At 35.7% G+C, this 20557-nt stretch overlaps 1 protein-coding gene across 1 annotated transcript in view; it reads left to right on the top strand.

The window, feature by feature from the left end:
• Nucleotides 1–20557, top strand: part of eys (eyes shut homolog) — a 156511-nt gene that overhangs the window by 13122 nt on the left and 122832 nt on the right. Inside the window, exons 7-11 of the mRNA XM_043256030.1 lie at nucleotides 3200–3304; nucleotides 4984–5123; nucleotides 6706–6869; nucleotides 7872–8125; nucleotides 8528–8632. Of these exons, the coding sequence (XP_043111965.1) occupies nucleotides 3200–3304; nucleotides 4984–5123; nucleotides 6706–6869; nucleotides 7872–8125; nucleotides 8528–8632 (768 nt within the window). The remainder of the gene's footprint in view (nucleotides 1–3199; nucleotides 3305–4983; nucleotides 5124–6705; nucleotides 6870–7871; nucleotides 8126–8527; nucleotides 8633–20557) is intronic.

Raw genomic sequence — 20557 nt, 5'->3', positions numbered from 1 at the left:
GAATATGTTATCCTGATTTATGTTTGAGTTTGCACAGAGTTTGGCAGCAGATGCTTTTTAAAGCCACATTCGGATTGTTTTTTTTTTTTTTTTTTTTTACAGTAGGATTGCAGAGGAGACTTATTGTCACGTTTTCGTTGCGTACCTTGTCAAAGATTGCAACCATCTATATCCATGGATTTGGGAATATGGAATATAGAACGTAAAATATATCTGCCAGCCACTAAATGTGTTATTCTGGTGGACATTTTTTGAAGAAGTTACATGGCACTTAGATTTGAGGACTTCAGGAATGAATTTAAAGTCCATCTGAATTCCCAAAAAAATGAAGCAAGGAAGCAATCTGGATACAGAATTAGGTTATGTATGAAAGAAAAATTCTTGAAATAATATTTAAGGTTGATTTTTACAGAATCCTCCACTTTACTCTTTAACATAGACCCTGGCGCTTATTTATAACCTGCTGTCAAACGATTATTCACGATTAATTGCATCCAAAGCAAAATTTATTTACATAATATATGTGTATCCACTGTGTACATTATTTATATGCAGATAAACACACATGCATGTATATATTTACGATAAATGTGTGTGTGTGTGTGTGTGTGTGTATATATATATATATATATATACTGAGTGTGTATTTAAATTTGCTATTATTTAGTTCTAAATATGTTATATATTATAAATATTTGAGAACACACATTCTTTAAACAAAAACTTTAACTTGGGATGCTATTAATCAAAATTAATCATTTGAAAGTACCGTTTTTTGAGAACATATAGGAGAATTGGTTAACAATTTAGATGCTATTGTTATTTTTTTTTTAGAGTATTGAGCTTTTCATAGCCATATAGAGAAAATACTCTACCTGTCATAGAAAAAAGTCATATTTAGTCAGTGACGTAATTGTTTTGCCACAAAATTTGTGTTAGGCCCATCCTTGAAATTACTCTTCTTGTCATCCAGCATCCTGTGGGGCACGGGCAAGTTCGATTCAAATTCCAACTCACGAATTTGAAAAGAAGCCAGTTCTGAATTTTTCCCTAGCCTGAATGACACAGTTTCATGTCCAACATCTATATCATCCGCTGTAATGTGACTCAGAGTGTGTGTTCCACCGAGACGAGTCCCGCTGCCCCGAGGCATCTCTTTACCGTAACTCATCTTTGCACATTGCCCTTCTAACTGGATTATTCTATAATTTGTTTCATCATGCCTGCTAAACGAAGGGCAAATAGAGGTTAGAGAACACTTAATCGGTAAATCTAACTGGGAAAGCAAGATCTTTCATTAGCTTGGCCACCAGTGCACGAGCACAGAATGAACTATTTGCCTAAACAACCCAGAAACAAATAAACAAGCAAGACAAATGATTTACTGGATTTCATCAGTCGTGACGTGTTGATCTCGACGGAAGGCATTGCGGTTCAATGGTTTTGCACGGGAAAATGTGACGTAGTCTTTTATAGGCACTTTACATGAATTATAGATCATCTACATTTCACGACACCTATAAACCGTAACATGTTATGAAGCCGTATTATTTGAAAAATGCCGTCCCTGAGAGATTTCTTTCAGTACTGCGCAGCAGATCTCGTATTTTCAGTGGGATAATCGCCAGTGCTTCTGTGTCCTTGTTATCACCTCTCAGTCTCCTTGATGGCTCTATTTCCCATCTTAGCAGATGAAGAAATCCATCTTTCCACATCCCAATTGTCAGCGACAAGAGGCACCTGACAATTTCTGCCTCTCTGTGAGCTGTATAATGGATTAGAATACTATAAGGAGAAAACATGTCACAGCTCAAACCTCAATGTTTTATTTAGACATCTCGATGATGCTAACGATATCCCCATCGATTAATGACCCCGGAGACTTAAAAACGACCGTCCCTGTCCCATTTCTCAGCATGGTTTTGCCAGAAGGCCAATGTGAAATGTCAAGTGCTTTCATTATGATCTTCTCTGAAAAAGTCAGGCGACATGTTGAGGGAAGATAATGTGACTTCTCCAACAGCAGAGAAAAGCGTTGGTGAAGCAGATCTTGCACTGGATAAGTGGGTTTTTTTCCTTGCTTTTTTGATACAAAGATTTGATTGATTTGATTCCATGTTATGTTACTTGTTATGTAACGGTGTGTGGCTGAACAACATTAATAGAGATCTGCCAGTAAGTTGGGAATATGACCTTCAGAACACTTCTTGGTTTGCTGCTGGATACTAACTGCTGTAAATATATCATCTAGATTTTTCAGTGCCATATGTCCTATTTATAAAGTTGCTTGAGGTCAAACTAATTAGTAATTTACGAGAAAAAGAAATGAATTTATGCATGTTATGCAAGCATAAAACTTTTTTATTTTATTTTATTTTTATGGAACAACAATATAGGATGTTTTATGCCAACAATCTTTAGGTGTTTTATACCTTTTTATTTTAATAAGACATTATTTGGTCAGAGAGACCATGGGCAAATGACAAACTATAGATTCATTCTTTGCATAAAAATTGACATGTTAAGTATATTACAAATACATTTATAGGTTTATGTACTTTTAAACTCTTATATATAAAGTCTGCTAAATTACAACAAATGTTGTACTTAATGAAGTTTAATTGTGCTGAAGTACAATTAAAAATATACTGTGCTAAAGTGGAACTATTGCAAGTATACTTCAAGTACACTTTTTACATTTTACATTTAAATTCTGATAAAATCATGCAATCCTCATCAAAAGATTGAATTAAAACACATGTTAGTATTAAGAAAAGTGCATTGTGCACAAGTAATATGGCATGTAAGGCATAAATAAAATTGAAACTTTTTTGGTCAGTTACCATGCTAATAAATTTTAACTTTACTCAATATGAAATGAATGTATTTAAAATGTATTACTTTTGCTAGTGAAAGGTTCATATATTGAATCGGTTTGCATATACAGTCAGTCTGCATTTACCGAGTCACAGTTCAGTTCAGGTAATGGCAATCTCAACTGTTGTAAATAGTTTCAAAACGTAAAACACGATTTGGCTTCTCTTGTCTGTGACGTGCATCAAACCTCGAGCCACGGGGGGGGAGGAGTTTCCAAATTTGCTTCTAAATCCCATATGTCTAAAGTGAAGTCAATATCTTCAGGGGAGACGGAGCGTAAAAGCTTAACTAACACTCCATTCACACCCCTGTCTTCCTGCAGGACGCTACTGTGAGGCTGAAGCAAATGAGTGCGATTCCAGTCCCTGTCAGCACCAGGGAACATGCACTGACTTTGTTGGATACTACAAATGCGCCTGTCCTTCAGGTATGAGTTTCTCTTACTCCCGAGAATGAGCTTCTTTTTTTTTTTTTTTTTTTTTTTGACTGTGCCACAAATCCCCACCGTGCCAGCACCGGCGGCTCTGACTGACAGCTGAGCAAATCACTCCCGTTCTCACACTGCCAGAGCTCATTAGTACTGCAGAATTGTGTCAATATTGTGTTATGAAATGCTCTTCCCTTTTGAGGCCACTGCATTGATATGGTTCCCTCCCGTAATTGTTGGTTCGGCTCACTCTTTCTGAGGCATGATTTGCATTCACTGATGCAACCTGATGGCTCACCCTAGAGATTGGCAACTCACTGGCGGGGTTACAAGCATGCTTCTCTGCCAGCTGCTCCCTTCCGCTCGATGAGTAGACGACCCAGAGTCCCAAACGCCCCCTCCCTAAACCTGCCCACGCGTGCTCGCCGCTCAGAGAAAGAGATACAAAAGAGGAGAATCATCTGAATGACTTCCTCATAAAAGGATTGAAGATGTTCTCTCTTTAAAAAATGAAAAGTCTAGACTGGGCCATTGTAAGATAGTGGACATAAAAGATTGTTGGGAATTAGTGGATGCTATTCAGCAAAAATTATTGACTCAAAGTATGTGAAGACATACAGTAAATTTTGTGTCGAATGGAAATAAAAATTACGTCTTTATTTCTCAAATTCGGGAAATGTAAGTCTGTAGGTCAGACAAATATATTTAAGAGTGTTAGTAAGCAAATAGTTGTATGATACATTTCTCAAAATATCTTTTTTTTGTTCCATACAAAAAAAAAGGAACAACAGGGAGATGAAATTATGACAGATTTTTTTTTTGTATTTTAAATCAAGCTTTTCCATTTTTAATTGTAACATGAGGCATTTCTGCTTTGTATTGTTTAATTTAATTATTATTTAGGTTGGCGTTGTTGTAAACACAATATTGCAAAATATTAAAAAATTAAATATATAAAAACTGCTGGATGAAACGCAGCAGAGTGGAACAGAACGTAAGTTTCTTAAGGTTATTTTTAATTGAATTTGTAAATATACCAAGAAATTAAAAATATTTGACAGCAGCACAAATTTTTTGAAAGCTATGAAATTATAAATGTTGTAAACCCTTTCTGAATGAATGTTTAAACATTAAAGAAAATTATTAAATAAAGCCAGCTGACCTCCTGAATGAACCTGAGAGAATGTAAGCCAAACCTGAATGAATTTGAAAATTATTGGCTTTTTTATGTAAACCAAATGCGAGCAAGCCAGATTTTTTTTTTCTCTCCAAAAGCCCTTGAACAAACTAGTCTGGCCTCTTTCTGACCTTTACAATTTAGTTTCTTTTACTTGGGCTGACTGGCTTTTGGGCTTTTGAATAAGCTTGCAAAAATTGATTGCCGTTTTCTTCTACTTTTCTTTTTTCCAAGAAACAAAGAAGAAAAAAAAGAAAGAAATTTGATTTCCAGCTTGCTTCATGTTCATTGATTGACCTTATTGATTGAGGCACAATGACATGAGGAGCATATGCAGTGCATTCTCAAAGGCATTAACAAGAGAGAAGGCGTTTCACTCTTGTTTAATCTTTTCAATTCTGGTTTTGCACATGGTTCTTTTAGCTCCCAATCAAGGAAGCAGGGATAGTGTAAGTGCAAGTGATTCTTAAAATTGGGTTGTGTTCCTTACCTCCCTTTCCAGGATACACTGGGGTTGACTGTGAGGTTGACGTAAATGCCTGCGTGCTTCCAAATGCCGCCTGTCCCCCTGGAACATTCTGTGTGGACTTGCCAGGTGACCAGCTCCATATATGTCACACTCGGTGCCCTCACTATCTACAGGTAAGTCAGAAGTGTTTAGCCACCACTAGTTTCATTGGAAAAATCATTTTCATTGGAATATTTTCAAGTGTTCTAAGTGTAAATTAGCGATTTTAAATTGACATTATACATCATCTGAAAGCCGGATAAATATGTTTTCATTTGTATTATTCGTTAGGCTACGACAATATTTGGCCGAGATACAACTGTTTGAAAATATGGAATCTGAGGGTGCAAAAATCTAATTACTGAGAAAAACTGAGAAAAGTTTTTAGCAATGCATATTACTCATCAAAAATTAAATTTGAATATGTTTACCGTAGGAAATTCATCATCAATCATTTTGGCCAAAAAAGAAAAATCAATAATTTTGCCCCATACAATGTATTTTTTGCTATTACTACAAATATACCCCTGGCGACTTAAGACTGGTTTTGTGGTTCAGGGTCACATATCTGGTTTTATATATGCATTATAGTCACAATTAGAGAAGCACAATTTTGGACTTTTGATACTGTTATATAATGATTTTTAATTTTGGTTAGTTGTAATCCAATCACCATTGAGGCAAAAAACGTTGCCTTATAAAATGAGCCACAAGTCCAACGTGATCCAATCACTAGCACACCCTGAACACATAGAAGTTAATGCATTCCTGTTTTTGGCAAGACATATCGGCATAATTTTGCTGATGTTTATATTTAAAGCCATTATTGGCCAATTCTGATATTGGCCACATAATATTATGTATCCCTAGTTAAAATAACACTAACAGAAGTAATAAGTAAATTGATTTACAATGTATTTATGTATGTGTATATATATGTATTTATAACTTTACCCATTATTCACTGATAAATCAATGTCTCTGATCAGCCTTTAAAAAAAACATGCTTTAATTTGTGAACTTTGACTTTAGTATGATATCAACTGTAGTAACAAAAAACTTTATTTTTTCTGCACTACAGCATGACTGCTGATCAGAAAACTCTTAAATCAAACTTTATATGACTTAATCAGTTGAGTTTTAGTTCCATCGAATGCAACACAGCCATTTGATTTGAAGCAAATCGTTCATATAACGCCAACAAAGTGTACTTCCAGTCAACTAAACTAATTAACATTAGACCAATGATGACAAATAAAATGGATTCAGATGAAGTATAAATAGTTATTCAGAGTAATGACAAGGCATAAGAATTTTTCAGTATTTTTCAGTTCATTTCAACTCATTCAAAATGCATATACCGCCCTCTTCCACTTTCCACTTGAAAAGAGCGGTTTAAAAATTTTATGCTCTTAGCACGCTATATTCTTTTGAAGATGTGAAGCTGTTTGCACGCTTTGTCACTGAACTATATCACCAATGGCAAATTGCATGTCTCTTTTGAACATGCTTGATCATTCGGATTTGTTTTACTTGTGTTGATAATCACCACTAACGTAAATGGCAATTAAAATGCATTAGCTTTCCTTCATTAACCAGCATGTTTTATTTAACACCAGGACCAAGCACATCTGTTTACAAAAGACCAGAATTACCTTTACACACACATTTAAATGAAGGATTGTTCTGGAATAATGGTTGATTTAATTTTGACAGCCATGTGCCAATGGAGGACATTGTGTCCTTAACAACATCACCAGTTACAGTTGTGTTTGTGCACCTGGATGGACTGGGCCGACCTGCTTGGTCAACATAAATGAGTGTGTCCAGCACAGGTGTCAGAACAGAGCCACCTGCGTGGATGAGGTTGGTGGGTACAGGTGAGTCTGGGTGAATTCATTTTTTTTTATTTAATTTTAACTTTTTCCAGATCTCTTTACTCGAGGCTTATTTAGATTAAATGCATTTAAAGTGGCATTATTTGCATTGTGTTAATATTTATAAAGTAATTGAATAAATGAAAATTCTGTAATTATTTATTCACGTTGGTAATTATTTAGCCTCTTGTCATCCCAAACCTGTATGCATTGTTTCCCTGCTTAACAAAATGAAAAGCATATAATTTTTTTTCCATACACAGTTTGTAGTAACTATGATTTATAAAGCTCTATAAAGGACACAAATAGACATCCTAAAAGTAGTTCATGTGAATCCATTTCAAGTCTTCTGAAGACTTTGTGTTATGAAAAAGCTAAAATGTAGTTATTATTCGATGATTACCCTCACCTGTGCTGCTGCTCACAAATAAATATGGCAATGCTGCTGGTTGAATGTCAATAGAATTAAACATTGATTTTTCTTGAAACCAAATGTCATTGCAACAAAATACCGCCATAGACCATAAATTTGTTTTCTAATCTGTAGTGGAGGCAATAATCTCATTTTTTCATTTCATTTCATGAAACTTAAGTTGTCCAGGCAGTTTTTATTGTTCTTCCATAGTGCCTTTTGCATTTTGATAGCCCAAGCTCACTGTGTATGAGGAAACAATCCTTAAAATTAGCATGTTGTTGTCCTATTATAGTTCATTCTTTTTCTTTTTTTTATAAAAATGAGTGATTGAGATGGATTTATCCATTTCAAACAAGGTGCCTCTCTTAGTATAAAATTAAAATTGATATTCTGTTCAGGTTCAGTTGCTGTTTACTGTCTCATTCTAGAATTAAACCACCCATAGCTGCTAAAACAAATAGCATGTTCCTGTGATAGAAAGCAAAGCAAATTACATTGTCCTCCCCCATGACTCAGCCATTTATTTTCATACCGTGTCCGGCTGTTTTGTTCACGATTCCATTAAGAGATACTGTTTTATGCATTCCAAGTTGCCTTTGCGGTCACGGATATACTGGAGTCCACTGCGAACTTGACATTGACTTCTGCTCTGGACATCAGTGTTCAGAACACGCCGTCTGTCTGGACCAACAGCACAACTACACCTGTCACTGCATGCTGGGATATGAGGGAACGTTCTGTGAGCTTGAGACAGATGAATGCAAAAGTGCACCGTGCGCCAACGGTGCCACTTGCATTGATTTGGTGGCAGGTTATCAGTGCCTGTGTACTCCAGGATTTAAGGGTAAGCTAAATGTTTAATCGGCGGTACTACTGAGGTGGGAAACCATCTCTGGGCTTTTTAAAGACATTGACTTTCAGAATGTCAAAATCAAAATTCCTCAAGATTGTCCATTAACCCTAATTATGATCCATTGTTTAAAGTTATTCAAATTAAATATTTAAAATCTTATATATATATATATATATATATATATATATATATATATATATATATATATATATATATATATTTTATTTTATCTCAATAGAGCAATGGTTCAATTTAACACATTGTTTTTCCTTTGGAAATTGTGGAATTAAAGCATGTTGCAAATAGTTACTTATGTGACCATTTCAAGTCATTATAAGTATAACATGATATGATACAGGTGTCTATTTGTCTGTGTTAATGTCCATCATGCAGGTCGAACATGCTCAGAGAATATGAATGAGTGTTGGTCCAGACCTTGCCTTAATGGGGGCACCTGCATTGATCTGGCCAATGACTACATTTGTATCTGTCTACTCGGTAAGTAAAGTCCAGCACTCTGTTCCATAATAACCGATACATCCTGAGTCAAGAGCAGTTGTGCTACACCATGTATGATTTAAAGAACTTGACATATAGTAAACATTATGTTGAAAAATGTCATTGTTCTTGGGAAGGAGCCAAAGGTCCATATTGGTAATTATTCCCCAGGAACCATTTAGACTTTAGTGAAGATCTTATCTCCACAGCTCACATGCATCTATAGATGTGAACTGTTATTGAGTCCCAAGAAACATGTCTTGTGTGACTCATGCTCCCTGTTTCCTAGATAATCTATCAGCCCAAGGGGAAGAGAATCCATCAGTGTAAATTTTCTAGTGTTTATTAAAACGACCTCTCTTTAATTCTCTTAAACACAATGGTGACAGAAAACAGGCCTCCATCTTGTCAGGACAGGTCTCATTAGAGGCCACGATACTTACGGGAGATGGTGTGGTGTTGGAGGCCTTGATCAGGTTAGAATCTTAAAAATTAATTTAGATTTCGGAATTCAACATTCAAGATTGAATCTCAAAATAATAAGTGATGGGAAACCATTTTCGAGGTCCTGTTCTTGGGAAACAGTGCCTGAAAATCTCAGCAATTCATTTTTAGGGCTTAGTGTTGATCTTTCCAGAAATCTTATTTTTCCACCCTATATTGCATTATATATTATATTATATTATGAGTATACAGTACATGTATAATTTAAAATAGTATATTTGTTGTGTCCATGTGTATTATATACAATTCTGTGTGCAGCATATACACATAATATAAAAATATGATATTAGTTCTGTATGTCTGTCTATACTGTGTAAAATTATATATACAGTATACACATATAATATAAAATAGTATATATTATGTTATACTATGTTATGTGTACACTGTAGAAAAATTATTTTGTGTGTGTATTTATAAATGACAAATTTATTAACAAATTAATTAGATGATTAAAAAACTAACAGTCCTATTGGTTAATGTTTTATTTTAACATTTATTAATTATGAAAAAATCATATTACATTACATCATAAAATATGACGTACAATGCTTGCAATATATATTTATTTATATTAGCAGTAGGTCATGGGACATTCCTGAGAATTTGCCAGAACTTGTTTCATAACACAGTACAATGAAGTCCAAAACAGTGCAGCTCAATGTGATTTAGTAAAAACCTTTACATAAATACAGATTATAAAATGTGCTGTGCTCTCAATCATGCACATTTTTCATCTCAGTCCTGTCTGCTGGGCCGTTGATGTGCAACAGGTTGGGTGAACTGAGTGGGCTTCCTGGCAAGAATGGAGCCGGTTTTAGTCTCTGCATCCTCCTACAAAGCTGACAAGTATGCATATTGCATATCAGGAAATGATGGAAAATAAGTGCAGTCTCAATAATCCCTCGGCAAGTGTTTGAATCATAGCCCTCAGGAAAATAAATGGATATAAGCTGCCACCATGCTGTGGATATGAATGATTTCTAGACAAGGGGTAGTCATAAGGGTATGGTGATTTGATGACGTTGTTTGATGGTGAGGGTTACTCACAATACCAAGAACAACTTCAAAAGCACATAACGGCAGATTATATTCAAACCAACATTTTCTGTAAGGACCCACGAGGATCCTGTTCATGATACTATTGCGATCATACCAAAGCGTTGTTTGGATGATTTTCTGAACCATTACTCTCAGCATTTTCCCATGCATTAGTGAATATCTTGCATTATTATCGTCTCATTCTTGATTGCGCCGAATTTAAAACATTGAACAACCGCCTGCTAGCTGGATGTTTTCTGTTTTCTTCATTCTTTGAAACCTATTTCATTGTGTAAGTTTATAGCTTTATATATGGAAATATTCATGTTCGTATCATTTCTGTGTGTCTCGTCTCTGAGTGCAGTGTGACATTTTATTACTGGCATCCTCTCTGAACTGCAATGTCAGGTCTTTCGTTTAATTATTTCACATCTATATTCTCTTGGCATGCCGGCTCGCCCCTGAGAGCGAACGTGTTCTCATTACCCTCACGGTTCAGAAGACCAATAAATACAAATACTTGTTCTTATAATCCTTCAGCAGACCTGTATGTGTATGGAGCTATGCATGTAATTATATTTTAATGGGCTTTGTCATCCAGTGTGGCTTAAAATGTGAGTCTTTCAGAATACTGTCTTGATAAGTGAGTTGCTTGTAGACTATATACTGAATTCTTTTGTAAACCTCATTTCAAGTCACTGAAACCTGTGTTCTTTCTTATATTGTAGTTAAACACCAGGGAAGGAAGGTGCATAGTGAATTTAGCAATTTTTAAAAAAGCATAATGTGAATATTTTTGTGCTTTGTTTTGGCAGAAGAAGTGAAACAAAAAATGACTGAAAAAAATTGAAGGGACCAACAATCTGACAGTAACATCAGTTACACCCATCATTTTTTGATTAACTTTCTACTATAGTACTATATCAAGGAGTTCGCACAAATAAGCATATGTCTATATGAATCGTTTTTAATTTTTTAATGAAACTGACAGACCTACCAAGTCATGTTTAAACTTACCAGTGAGTGAGGACATTCTAGGAAAGTGTGGTCAATAAACTTACATGCACACAAAATGTGCATCATTATTATTTTTAAATTTAGGTTTTTCAATCAAAACACTAAGGAGTACAAGTGCATTGGCACAGTATGGCAGTGCTTGCGTGCCATTCATTTTATTTGGCCCTCCAGCTGATTTTTTTTAGTTTTCCGAACGTCTTCAGTACTCAGAATGGAGGCTGCGGTCTTGAGCTATTCGAAGAGAAGACACCGGTGTAGGTGATTTATTGTTGGATTTAGTTGTGCGAGAACATCATTTTTTCAAAAGCGGAAATCTAAATTTGCTTCTTTTTTTAAAGCACTATCTCACTGGCTGTACCAGAACAGGTGGTGGGCTGCAAATGACCCGTGGGCTGTAGTTTGGACACCCTTGAGGTAGGCTTTTCTAAAACGAAAAAAGTAGATATTTTTTAGTGTGTCGTGGTACTCGGGTGCTTTGTGGGAGTGAGAATAGCTCGCAGCCCTGGAATGTGTCAGAAATCCCATTTGGAAAAGGCAGCACTGTATGTGTGACATTCCTTCATGCTACATTAACTTCTCGGTGAATTGCATGCACAATTGGTTGTTAAATACCGCTTACGTGGTTTGGCAGAAGAGCTGGCTGTCCATTAATGACTCTTTTCCAAACATGTGGCAGTTGAAGAGATTGTTAGGTTGATTTATGTATTTGCACGCTTAGGATTTATAATGATTTTCAGGACACTGACAGTGGATCTTGTACCTGTGATAGTGCTCGTCTTTTTTGATCTAATCCAACTTGACTTCAGATGAATCATGAGTTAGGATTCGAGTAAGAGAAACCCACGCTGGATCATCAGCACTGAAGGGTGTTTCTGTCAACCCATTGCAGTGTTTTAAGTCTCCCATTTCATCCCCTTTGGTAATGATCGGATGCATAAGAACATAATAAGATGGCCAATGTGTTGGAGCTGAATTTAAGATATTGACACCCGTTGCCAGGGGACGTTATTAAGACTGTAATTCGTTTAATTATTGGCACCACGCATCAGTTGGCCTCTTTTCCAGCAGGTATTGATCAAATATTAGTTACTGCATGTAGGTGTGTTTTATTTATAACAAAGGTTATCGACAAGCTCGTCTATCAGCTGCGTGTGGACAGTGTATCTGCACCAGCAGACAAATGTGATATAGATCAGCACAACAGGGCTTTATGTGCAGATTCAGTCTATTAGCATACAAGCCAGCAGGTAGTCTGCCAGAGGAATCGATGGCTTCATAAATCTGAGTCAGAAAGGGCGTCTTCTGCACACAAAACATATAAAAGCCATTAACATGCTCTGGAAATGTGCCGTTTTACAGCTCTGCTAACAAGCTTTAAGAAATCTGTCAAAGTGCTGCCTAAAACGGGAGTAGTGTAATATATTTTTTTTTTTCAGTTTGGCTTCGCTTTAGAAAAAAAAAGCAAAATGCATCTCTGGGAGTCTTAATCTGTCCTGATTTCAGGCTTCTGAGGGATAGTTTGCTCTAGGGACTTGGACCTCGCTGAACTACAGCCGAGCCAGAAACGCAATGAAATGTGGAGAAGCAGAGAATGGAAAGAATATCACCTGTGTATGTGAGGAAGGTCAGTTTAGATGTTCAGAAGGACAATTTATTCTTTATTCTATTCTATCAGTGTGTTTTTAATATTATATTACACTGCCTTTTGGACGTTTAGGCTTGGAAAGATTTTTACAGTAAAAGCAGTAACATTTTATACTGAATTTTTATTTGAATGTTTATTTTAAATATAGTATTTTTGTGATGCGTAGCTGAAGTTTCTGCAGTCATTCCTGCGTTTTTCAGTACCTCGTGATCCTCCAGAAATCATTCCATACGCTGACTTGGTACATATGAAGCATTTATTTTTATCAGTGTTGAAAATTTAACAAGGACCGTGTTTTTTTTTTCATAACTTTTAAACAATTTAATGCATCCTTGGAAAATAAAAGTTCATTCGAAAATAAATTGCATTATACCGTGTTATTTACAGCATATTTGTTGAAAAATCCGTTTTGCTCATTTTCGTAGATAAGGAATTGAATAGACATTACATAAAAATCAGTTTAGAAGACTGTATATCGTTTCTTTTTTATATATCATTGAACATCGTTGGCTTTCAGTTGACAGCAAGTCATTTTGTAATAGAGTTTGTCGGTCTGTCTGAGGTAGATTAGGGGCTGTTCACACGGGAGGCATTTTTGCATTCTATCTGCACTTTTTTATTTCTTTTGTTGGTCTGTTTGCACATATGTGAGAGATTGAATTCTTTGGACACTCAGTCTAGCTGTTTTTGTACCTGGCACATTTAAATTACATGCGCTCTGTGAATAGAGCACATTAGTCGGCTTCCAGAATTCTTTTTCAAAAAAAAACATTTTGCGGTAACAAACCTTTCAGTACAGATTAACATTTTGTAGACGTGACAAATTTCAACTTTTTTAACTTAAAAAGTTACATTTTACCTCGGGGTACTAATAAGCACCCTTTAAGGAGAGATAAGGTAACAAGATGCACATCTGATGGTGCTGTCCCACTGGCGATTTAAAAGTACATTTTTAGATTATTAAGATGTACTTAATAATATCAAAGATAATAAACAAGACTGTGAACTTAACATTTTTAAAGCTAAAAGTAAACAAATCTGAAAAAAGGAAAAATATGTAATAATTTAAATAATCTCAAAGCTGGTTTGTTGAAGGCTTAGAACTCTTCATGAATTATTAAAATGCTTATGGGGAAAATAAATAGGGTAAAATACTTCCAGTACCGAGGTACTAAAAAAAAAAAATGTTGCACTCTGTACTCTGCATTCTTGTTGTAAATGTTCTTATGCGTGCCATTTACCATATAGGAAATTATTAGAAACCGTTGTCACAATCTCCCAACCTCTTTTTATATTATTGGCAAAAATTTCTAAACGCATTATATTTCTTGACTCTCTGAGCTGCCTGCACCACAGTGGTGTTTTCTACAAGTGCCAGAGATTAAAGAGCTGAGCTAACTTACATCATTATTCTACTCAGCAAGTGAGGATTTCATTTGTGGCTGATGATTTTACAATGTTTAATACCACTATATCAGTAAGCACATCTTCATTAGTCTACTTCCACTTATTCCTGACATGTCTAAATGAGAGATTGCCAGTGATGTCCTATGCAAATGAGAAGCGCACACTTCAAGGGCGACTTTCATAGATGTTTCTTGCCATGGTGATGTTTAGCGTAAGACATAAATGCATGACATTTTGCAGAATTTACATCCCTTTAAATAATTTTACATTGGGTGATAGGTTCATTTTAGGTCAACTTAAAGACTGTGTGGATTCGAAGTGACTGGCTTCATAATATATCAGCTAAAGGCTGTTTACCTCAAATTTTGATGGTTGTCATCACTTGTGTGACAATTCAGTGTGTGAATAGAGCCAGAGACAGTATGAGGGGGAAGCAGGCCAACCACTTGAAGGAAAATGAATGGGAGAAATAGTATTTCTTAGCATGGTGGCTGTAGGAATAGAGATTGTGAGTATTGTTATTGATATATTTTTTGATATACCGCTATAGTTCTTATTACATTTTAAAGTAGTTTTCCATTTTTTATATTTTTTTTTAATGGCAGATTTTATTGCTGATTTGACATGTATTATTGAAATGTAATTTTTGACTTTTTAGGATAGAATACCACCGCCTTAAAGGGATAGTTCACCCAAAAAAATATTCTGTCATTAATTACGCACTCCCATGTCGTTCCAAACCTGTAAGACCTATTTTCATCTTTGGAAAATTTTTGCTTAGTTTGACCTCCTCTGTATGTGATGTTCTCCAAAATGATAGTAAGCAGAGGAGATTAATTGTTGAACAAAGTTGTTCTTTTTGTTTTCTTTCCCAAGGCAGCAAAAAACATTTTTTTGTGTGCAGTGTTAGAGAGCTCTCAGAATTTAGCAGAAAATTATTATTTATTGCATTTTTTACAAAATAGTTTAATTTTTTAATTTGTGTTCCAAAAATGAATTTAGGTCTTACAGGTTTGAAGCAGCGTGACTTTTATAGATTAAATTATATCTTAAATCCACTGTATTGTCCTTTCCTTACATTAAATCAGATGTCTTTCCAGAGAAACCATCTACCCTCATCGGCAAAAGCGTAATCCTGAGGGTGAACCTTCTAACACAATGTGTATCTAAAACACTGACAATAATGAAGGGTCCCTCTGGCTGTTCAGTAATCCCTCGTATTGCTTCCAGAGCCATGGTGACAACGTTGTTAGGTTGCTCAGTCATGACAGATCTCTAGGTGGAACTGACAAAGTCCTCCCTGTATAACATGCTGGGTCTCCTGCAGAGCTCTAATGGGATCACATTTCTCCATGGTTCAAGAAGATACAGGAAGGTTTTTAACCACGAGCACTCTCTGTTTGAATTGCTAATGATTGTTGCTATGGGCTTCCAAGGCACCATTATGATTGTGCTAGTTAGCAAGTACATGTTACATTTAACTTAATGCTAGTGTTTATTTATTTGCACCTAGTAATAGGGACAGCTTTCTATGCGGCACATTGCTCTTGTTTTTGTTGCAAAAAAAAAAACTGTATTCTCTTTTTTTATTATTATTATTATTATTATTATTATTATTATTATTATTATTATTATTATTATTTTATATTGTTTATAATTTCACATATGCTATATTTATTTGATCAAATATACAGTTTTCAAAAATTATCTATTTTTATATTTTAGAATGAAATGTATATCTTGGCAAGGTAAAAATTTCACCTTCCATTTCCTTTATTAGAAATCAATTAAATATGCTTATTTAGTGCTCGAAAATTAATTAATTTTAAAAAATAATATTCATGTTTTTAACCTTTTTTGTGAACGGTCCAGCCTCTTAACTTGTTGGTACAATTTTTTACAATAAAAAAGACGCTCCTGGACCAATTTGATTCACATTTTGTATTTTCATCCATCCACGACTAAATGAAAAAATGGCATTATCAGAAATGGTAAAGGTAGCCTAATTTACTGCAACTAAATTAGTACAAATATCCTCATAAGAGTGTGACAGATCTTAGATGGCCATTGTCTTTATCTGTTTTTGGGGTCCAATCTTAATGCATGTGCATCAGTGTTGCTATGATTTTGCTTTGATCTGGGCTGTGCCTGGATTTGTCAATGGCTTGCTTAATGCAATAAATCAGAGAGGCAATGACTGCCTCTTATTAAACATGATTAAATGATCCAGTGGGTTGAGTCCGTGTGTGCCCGCGGAGCTTTCAGAATCAATAACAACCCTGTAAAGCTTCTTTTGAGTGGAAAACAAAGTCCTACAAATCCTAATTGCCTGTGGGATTAAACTAACCAAGGGGACTGTAGTAATGACTCTGTTCTGCTGTGCACGCTTTGGCAGCCATCTCTGTGAGATAAATCAAAAGAGATATAAATCAGATTCTGCTAGAACATAACTGTGTGGAGCACAATATGAACAGGTAACTCTTAATGTGATGTCCAATGCAATGCATTTCTTTTTTTTTTTTTTTTGCTCAGATGAGATGCAGTGCTGTTTCTGGTCAGTAAATTCAATTAAATCTTGCCCCATTTTACATTTGGATGTTATGGTGCAGATCCGGTTGCGGTGTCATAAAAGTGCTGTTGAAGTGAAGACGATTAAACATTTCATTTGCACAATGAGTCATTTGCACAATTGCACTGCCGCATTTCTCTTGTCACATAACGCTGAGTGAATGAAGCCCTCTGCCAGTCAAATTATTATAAGGGTGCTTATGATCCACAGAAATGTAATCAAACTAGTTTGATTTATTGTTAGTTGAATCCATGCGGAGATACTATTGTTGCCTCTTGAAAATTGAAACAAATTGAAACTACTTGCAAGGAATCTCGTGTGGGAGGTTATGAGGATGAAACTTCTTTTTTCAGTAATCTAGTACTGTTTAAACTGATTCAATACAATGATTTGATCTAACCTAAAATCCTAAAAACCAAGCATATATTATGATGAGACATCTTAACAAATTACACACATCGCCCTCTTTAAGTATTTGTGCAAACCTGTGCTAATCCAGTTGATTTAGTTATTTAATTGCATTCTCATTCTTTTATTTATTTAGTTCATTAGATATGTGTTTTTGTTTTGTTTTGCCGCCTGATTGAATCTGAATGCGCCCAAAAATCAATAACGCTGATTAATCGCATTGTTACCATGGCAGCAGCTACATATGCAAGCGCCGTCTTGGGTTTGATAACGTCGTCCTGCTTGTTAAACCAACTAAATTACCCCAAGTCATTTATATCATTAAATTGAGGGGGGAAATAAATCCTTACAATTTGCCAATAATTTCTTGGCTCAGTCAATGCCCTACCTGTGAGACACATTGCTGATTAAACCTTGATTGCGGGCGAGGACTGCTATGCATTATTAATGAAGTCAGGATAATTGTCAGATTTTATGACATGGGGAGAGGTAGAAATTGGTTCCATGGTCAGTTTGAGGAATGATGAGAATTTGCCCACACCGATGGTGCTGATGGCCCAGCATTAGTCACGGGCCTCCTGCAGCCTTAGCCTGTGACAGAGCTAATGATAGTCATTTTGTAGCGTGACCATGCGCTGGAAAGCATTTATGGCGGCATAAAATGTCAGAAAATTTGAGTCCTGCACTTTTCTCCACTTCACGCTATCTAGCTTTTCTACCTTTTTAAATATAGGCTAAGCTGTGTGCAGAAAAAATTCTTTAATGAAAACATTAGCTGTTTCAGATTCCTTCTATGCCAATTTAGCTTGTGTTTTATACGTAGAACATATATGGATTCCCTTTTGTCCAATCGGTAGTTCCTTAACTTGCTTGGACACAGTTATGTCATTAACCAATCTAGTTCATAGTTGTGAGGCAATTGTCCCAGGAAGATCTGCTAAAAAAACTACTGCATAGACGTGGTTCCTAGTTAAATGAATATGGACAATTTTAAACATTATACTTTAGGCATTCAAATAAGCTTGGGAATATACTAGCATCAGATATAGATTAGTTGTTTAAAAACAGATTAGTCAATTAAAACAAAATAAGTAATTTTGAAATTGCTAGTATATTTGACAAAAATTTCAAACTTTAAAGAATACCAATTCAGTGACACCTCAGGTAACTGGGACATTTTGCATGTGATCATTTAGAACATCTTTTAAGATGTTCTGCTTCGATTATGATGTTGCTTTCAAGGTGGCTTTCAGTATAGACAGCAAGGCTGCTCAGTAGGTTTTGGTACTGAGCCAGCATGTCTTAGTTTTGCCTCCATTTAGCTGCAAGCATTTCTGATGTTTGGCACTGATGTTGAAAGAATTTAGTTGCATCCAAATTTGCTTCATGGGGTTAAGGTCAGGGCATCTACAACCATCCAACAAACTATTTCTAAATGAATCTCTTTTTTTGCACTATGAGCAACGTCTAGCAAGCGACCAGAAATCTTAGAACCATGTAGCCTGTGTTGGTTTTTTGGCATGTATTTCTCTATGTAAAGCTTAAGGGAATTGCCTTAACAATGAAAAAGTATTTCTCCTCCTCCAAACTGTACAGCTGGTACTGTGCTTTCAGGCAGGTAGAGTTCTCCTGGCAAATCCAGATTCATCCTTCAGGCTGGCAGATGGTGATGAGTGATCCATCACTCCAGAGAATGGATTTTAACTGCTCAAGAGTCCAGTAATGGTGAGCTTCTCACTTCTGCAGCCCACACATGAGCTGGTTTGTAGCTACACAGCTGTTGAAACCCATTTCATGAAGTTTCCTGCAAACAGTTGTCGAGCTGATTTTGCTTCCAGGAGCTTAGAGTTGAATGTTTACCTTTTTTGCGCTCGCTCATGCTTCAGTATTCAGGGATCATGCATGTTTGGTGTGGTTTACCGTTCTATGGCTGTTATTGTTGAACATTTCGTCTTTGCACTAACACCTTCAGCATACCAGAACAGTGCAGAAATGTGGCTGTCTTCAGTTCAAGAAAAATCTGACCCTTGACTGCATTTGTGACAAAAATGAAAGGGTCTAGAATAGCTAAACGTCCTAATTAAAAAGGGTTTGCTTCTACTTCCGCTCATGTAGTGCACCAGCAGGGTGTGTGGTTTAGCGAAAAGCTGATATATTTACTTCATGTCATTCAAGAGTAAGTTTTGAGGGCACCCACTGTGAAGTGAAGCAAATTCACAGTGGTTCTGCTTTCTGCACCAATAATTTTACTTGCATTGATCTAACAGGGGGTTATGCATGCATGTGCCCTCAGGGATTCATTTCTAAGTAGCTCTTGTAAAGAATGTTTTGATTTATTCAGATTTTTCTATTATGTTACAGCGAGCCAAACTAATCAATACTGTATGTGGCTTGTTAGAGCGCAAAAAGCAAAACAACAAAGATCTAAAAATAAGCCCATCTCCTAGAGGAAATTTGTTAACTCAGCGCTGAGTCACATCATTAATGGAATTATTTGAAATGCAAATATTGGAACGCAAGAGAATTAACAAGTTGTGTCCAGCAACTTCCAGGGAAATGTTTCTGTTTTATTGTAATAATGATCTGTTGAGCTTTAGTTACTTCTCTACCATATAAAGCATGTTGTCTTATTGTATTTCTACACTGAGGTCTTTTTAGAATAATAACAGGCAGAATAAGGAGAGAAAGGGAGAAATTACAACAATTAGCATAGCAGCTGTAGAAAATTAACTCCCACCTTTCAATTAAAAGAGGCAATTGTCTCATTGGCAAAGCCATCACCATTTTAACAGCAGTGTTAACTCTTCAACACACGCGCACATTGGCTAGACAGTTGTATTCAGCTTTTCAAAGTATGGCTTGACCTAAAGAGACCAAACTTGCACTATAGTTTTTCATGTTTTATTGTTGATTTGACTGGTATTTTAATGTAAGTTTGCTGCTTGTCAGATGTTTTACTCCGGAGAAAAAAAAATTCTAGTAATCCTGTGTATTTTAGTTGGACTGTATTACAACATTTTTCTGCTTTTATGTGTACATGTTTACTTCTAAGGAATTTTAGAAGATATATTAAAAATATTCTGATACTTGGTAGTTATGTAAAGAGCTACATTTTGATCAATATTTAGACTGAATTCTTTTCTGCTTTAAGTCTGTGGCCCGCCAAAATCTTTCAGGGTTGTAATTTTCACAGCTGTATTGTCCAGGATCCCACACACAGGAGAATACTAGAGGCTTTCAGCATACAGACGATCATAGATTAAACGCTAAAGAGTGTCAGCATAGCAGTACCTCTTTCAGTGTTCCATGAGCATTGTGTACACTGACATTACAG

Source organism: Puntigrus tetrazona, chromosome 13 (genome assembly GCF_018831695.1).
Source record: "Puntigrus tetrazona isolate hp1 chromosome 13, ASM1883169v1, whole genome shotgun sequence".
Taxonomy (NCBI): domain Eukaryota; kingdom Metazoa; phylum Chordata; class Actinopteri; order Cypriniformes; family Cyprinidae; genus Puntigrus; species Puntigrus tetrazona.
Note: the sequence above shows the minus strand (reverse complement) of the source record. Positions and strands in the feature narration are given on the sequence as shown.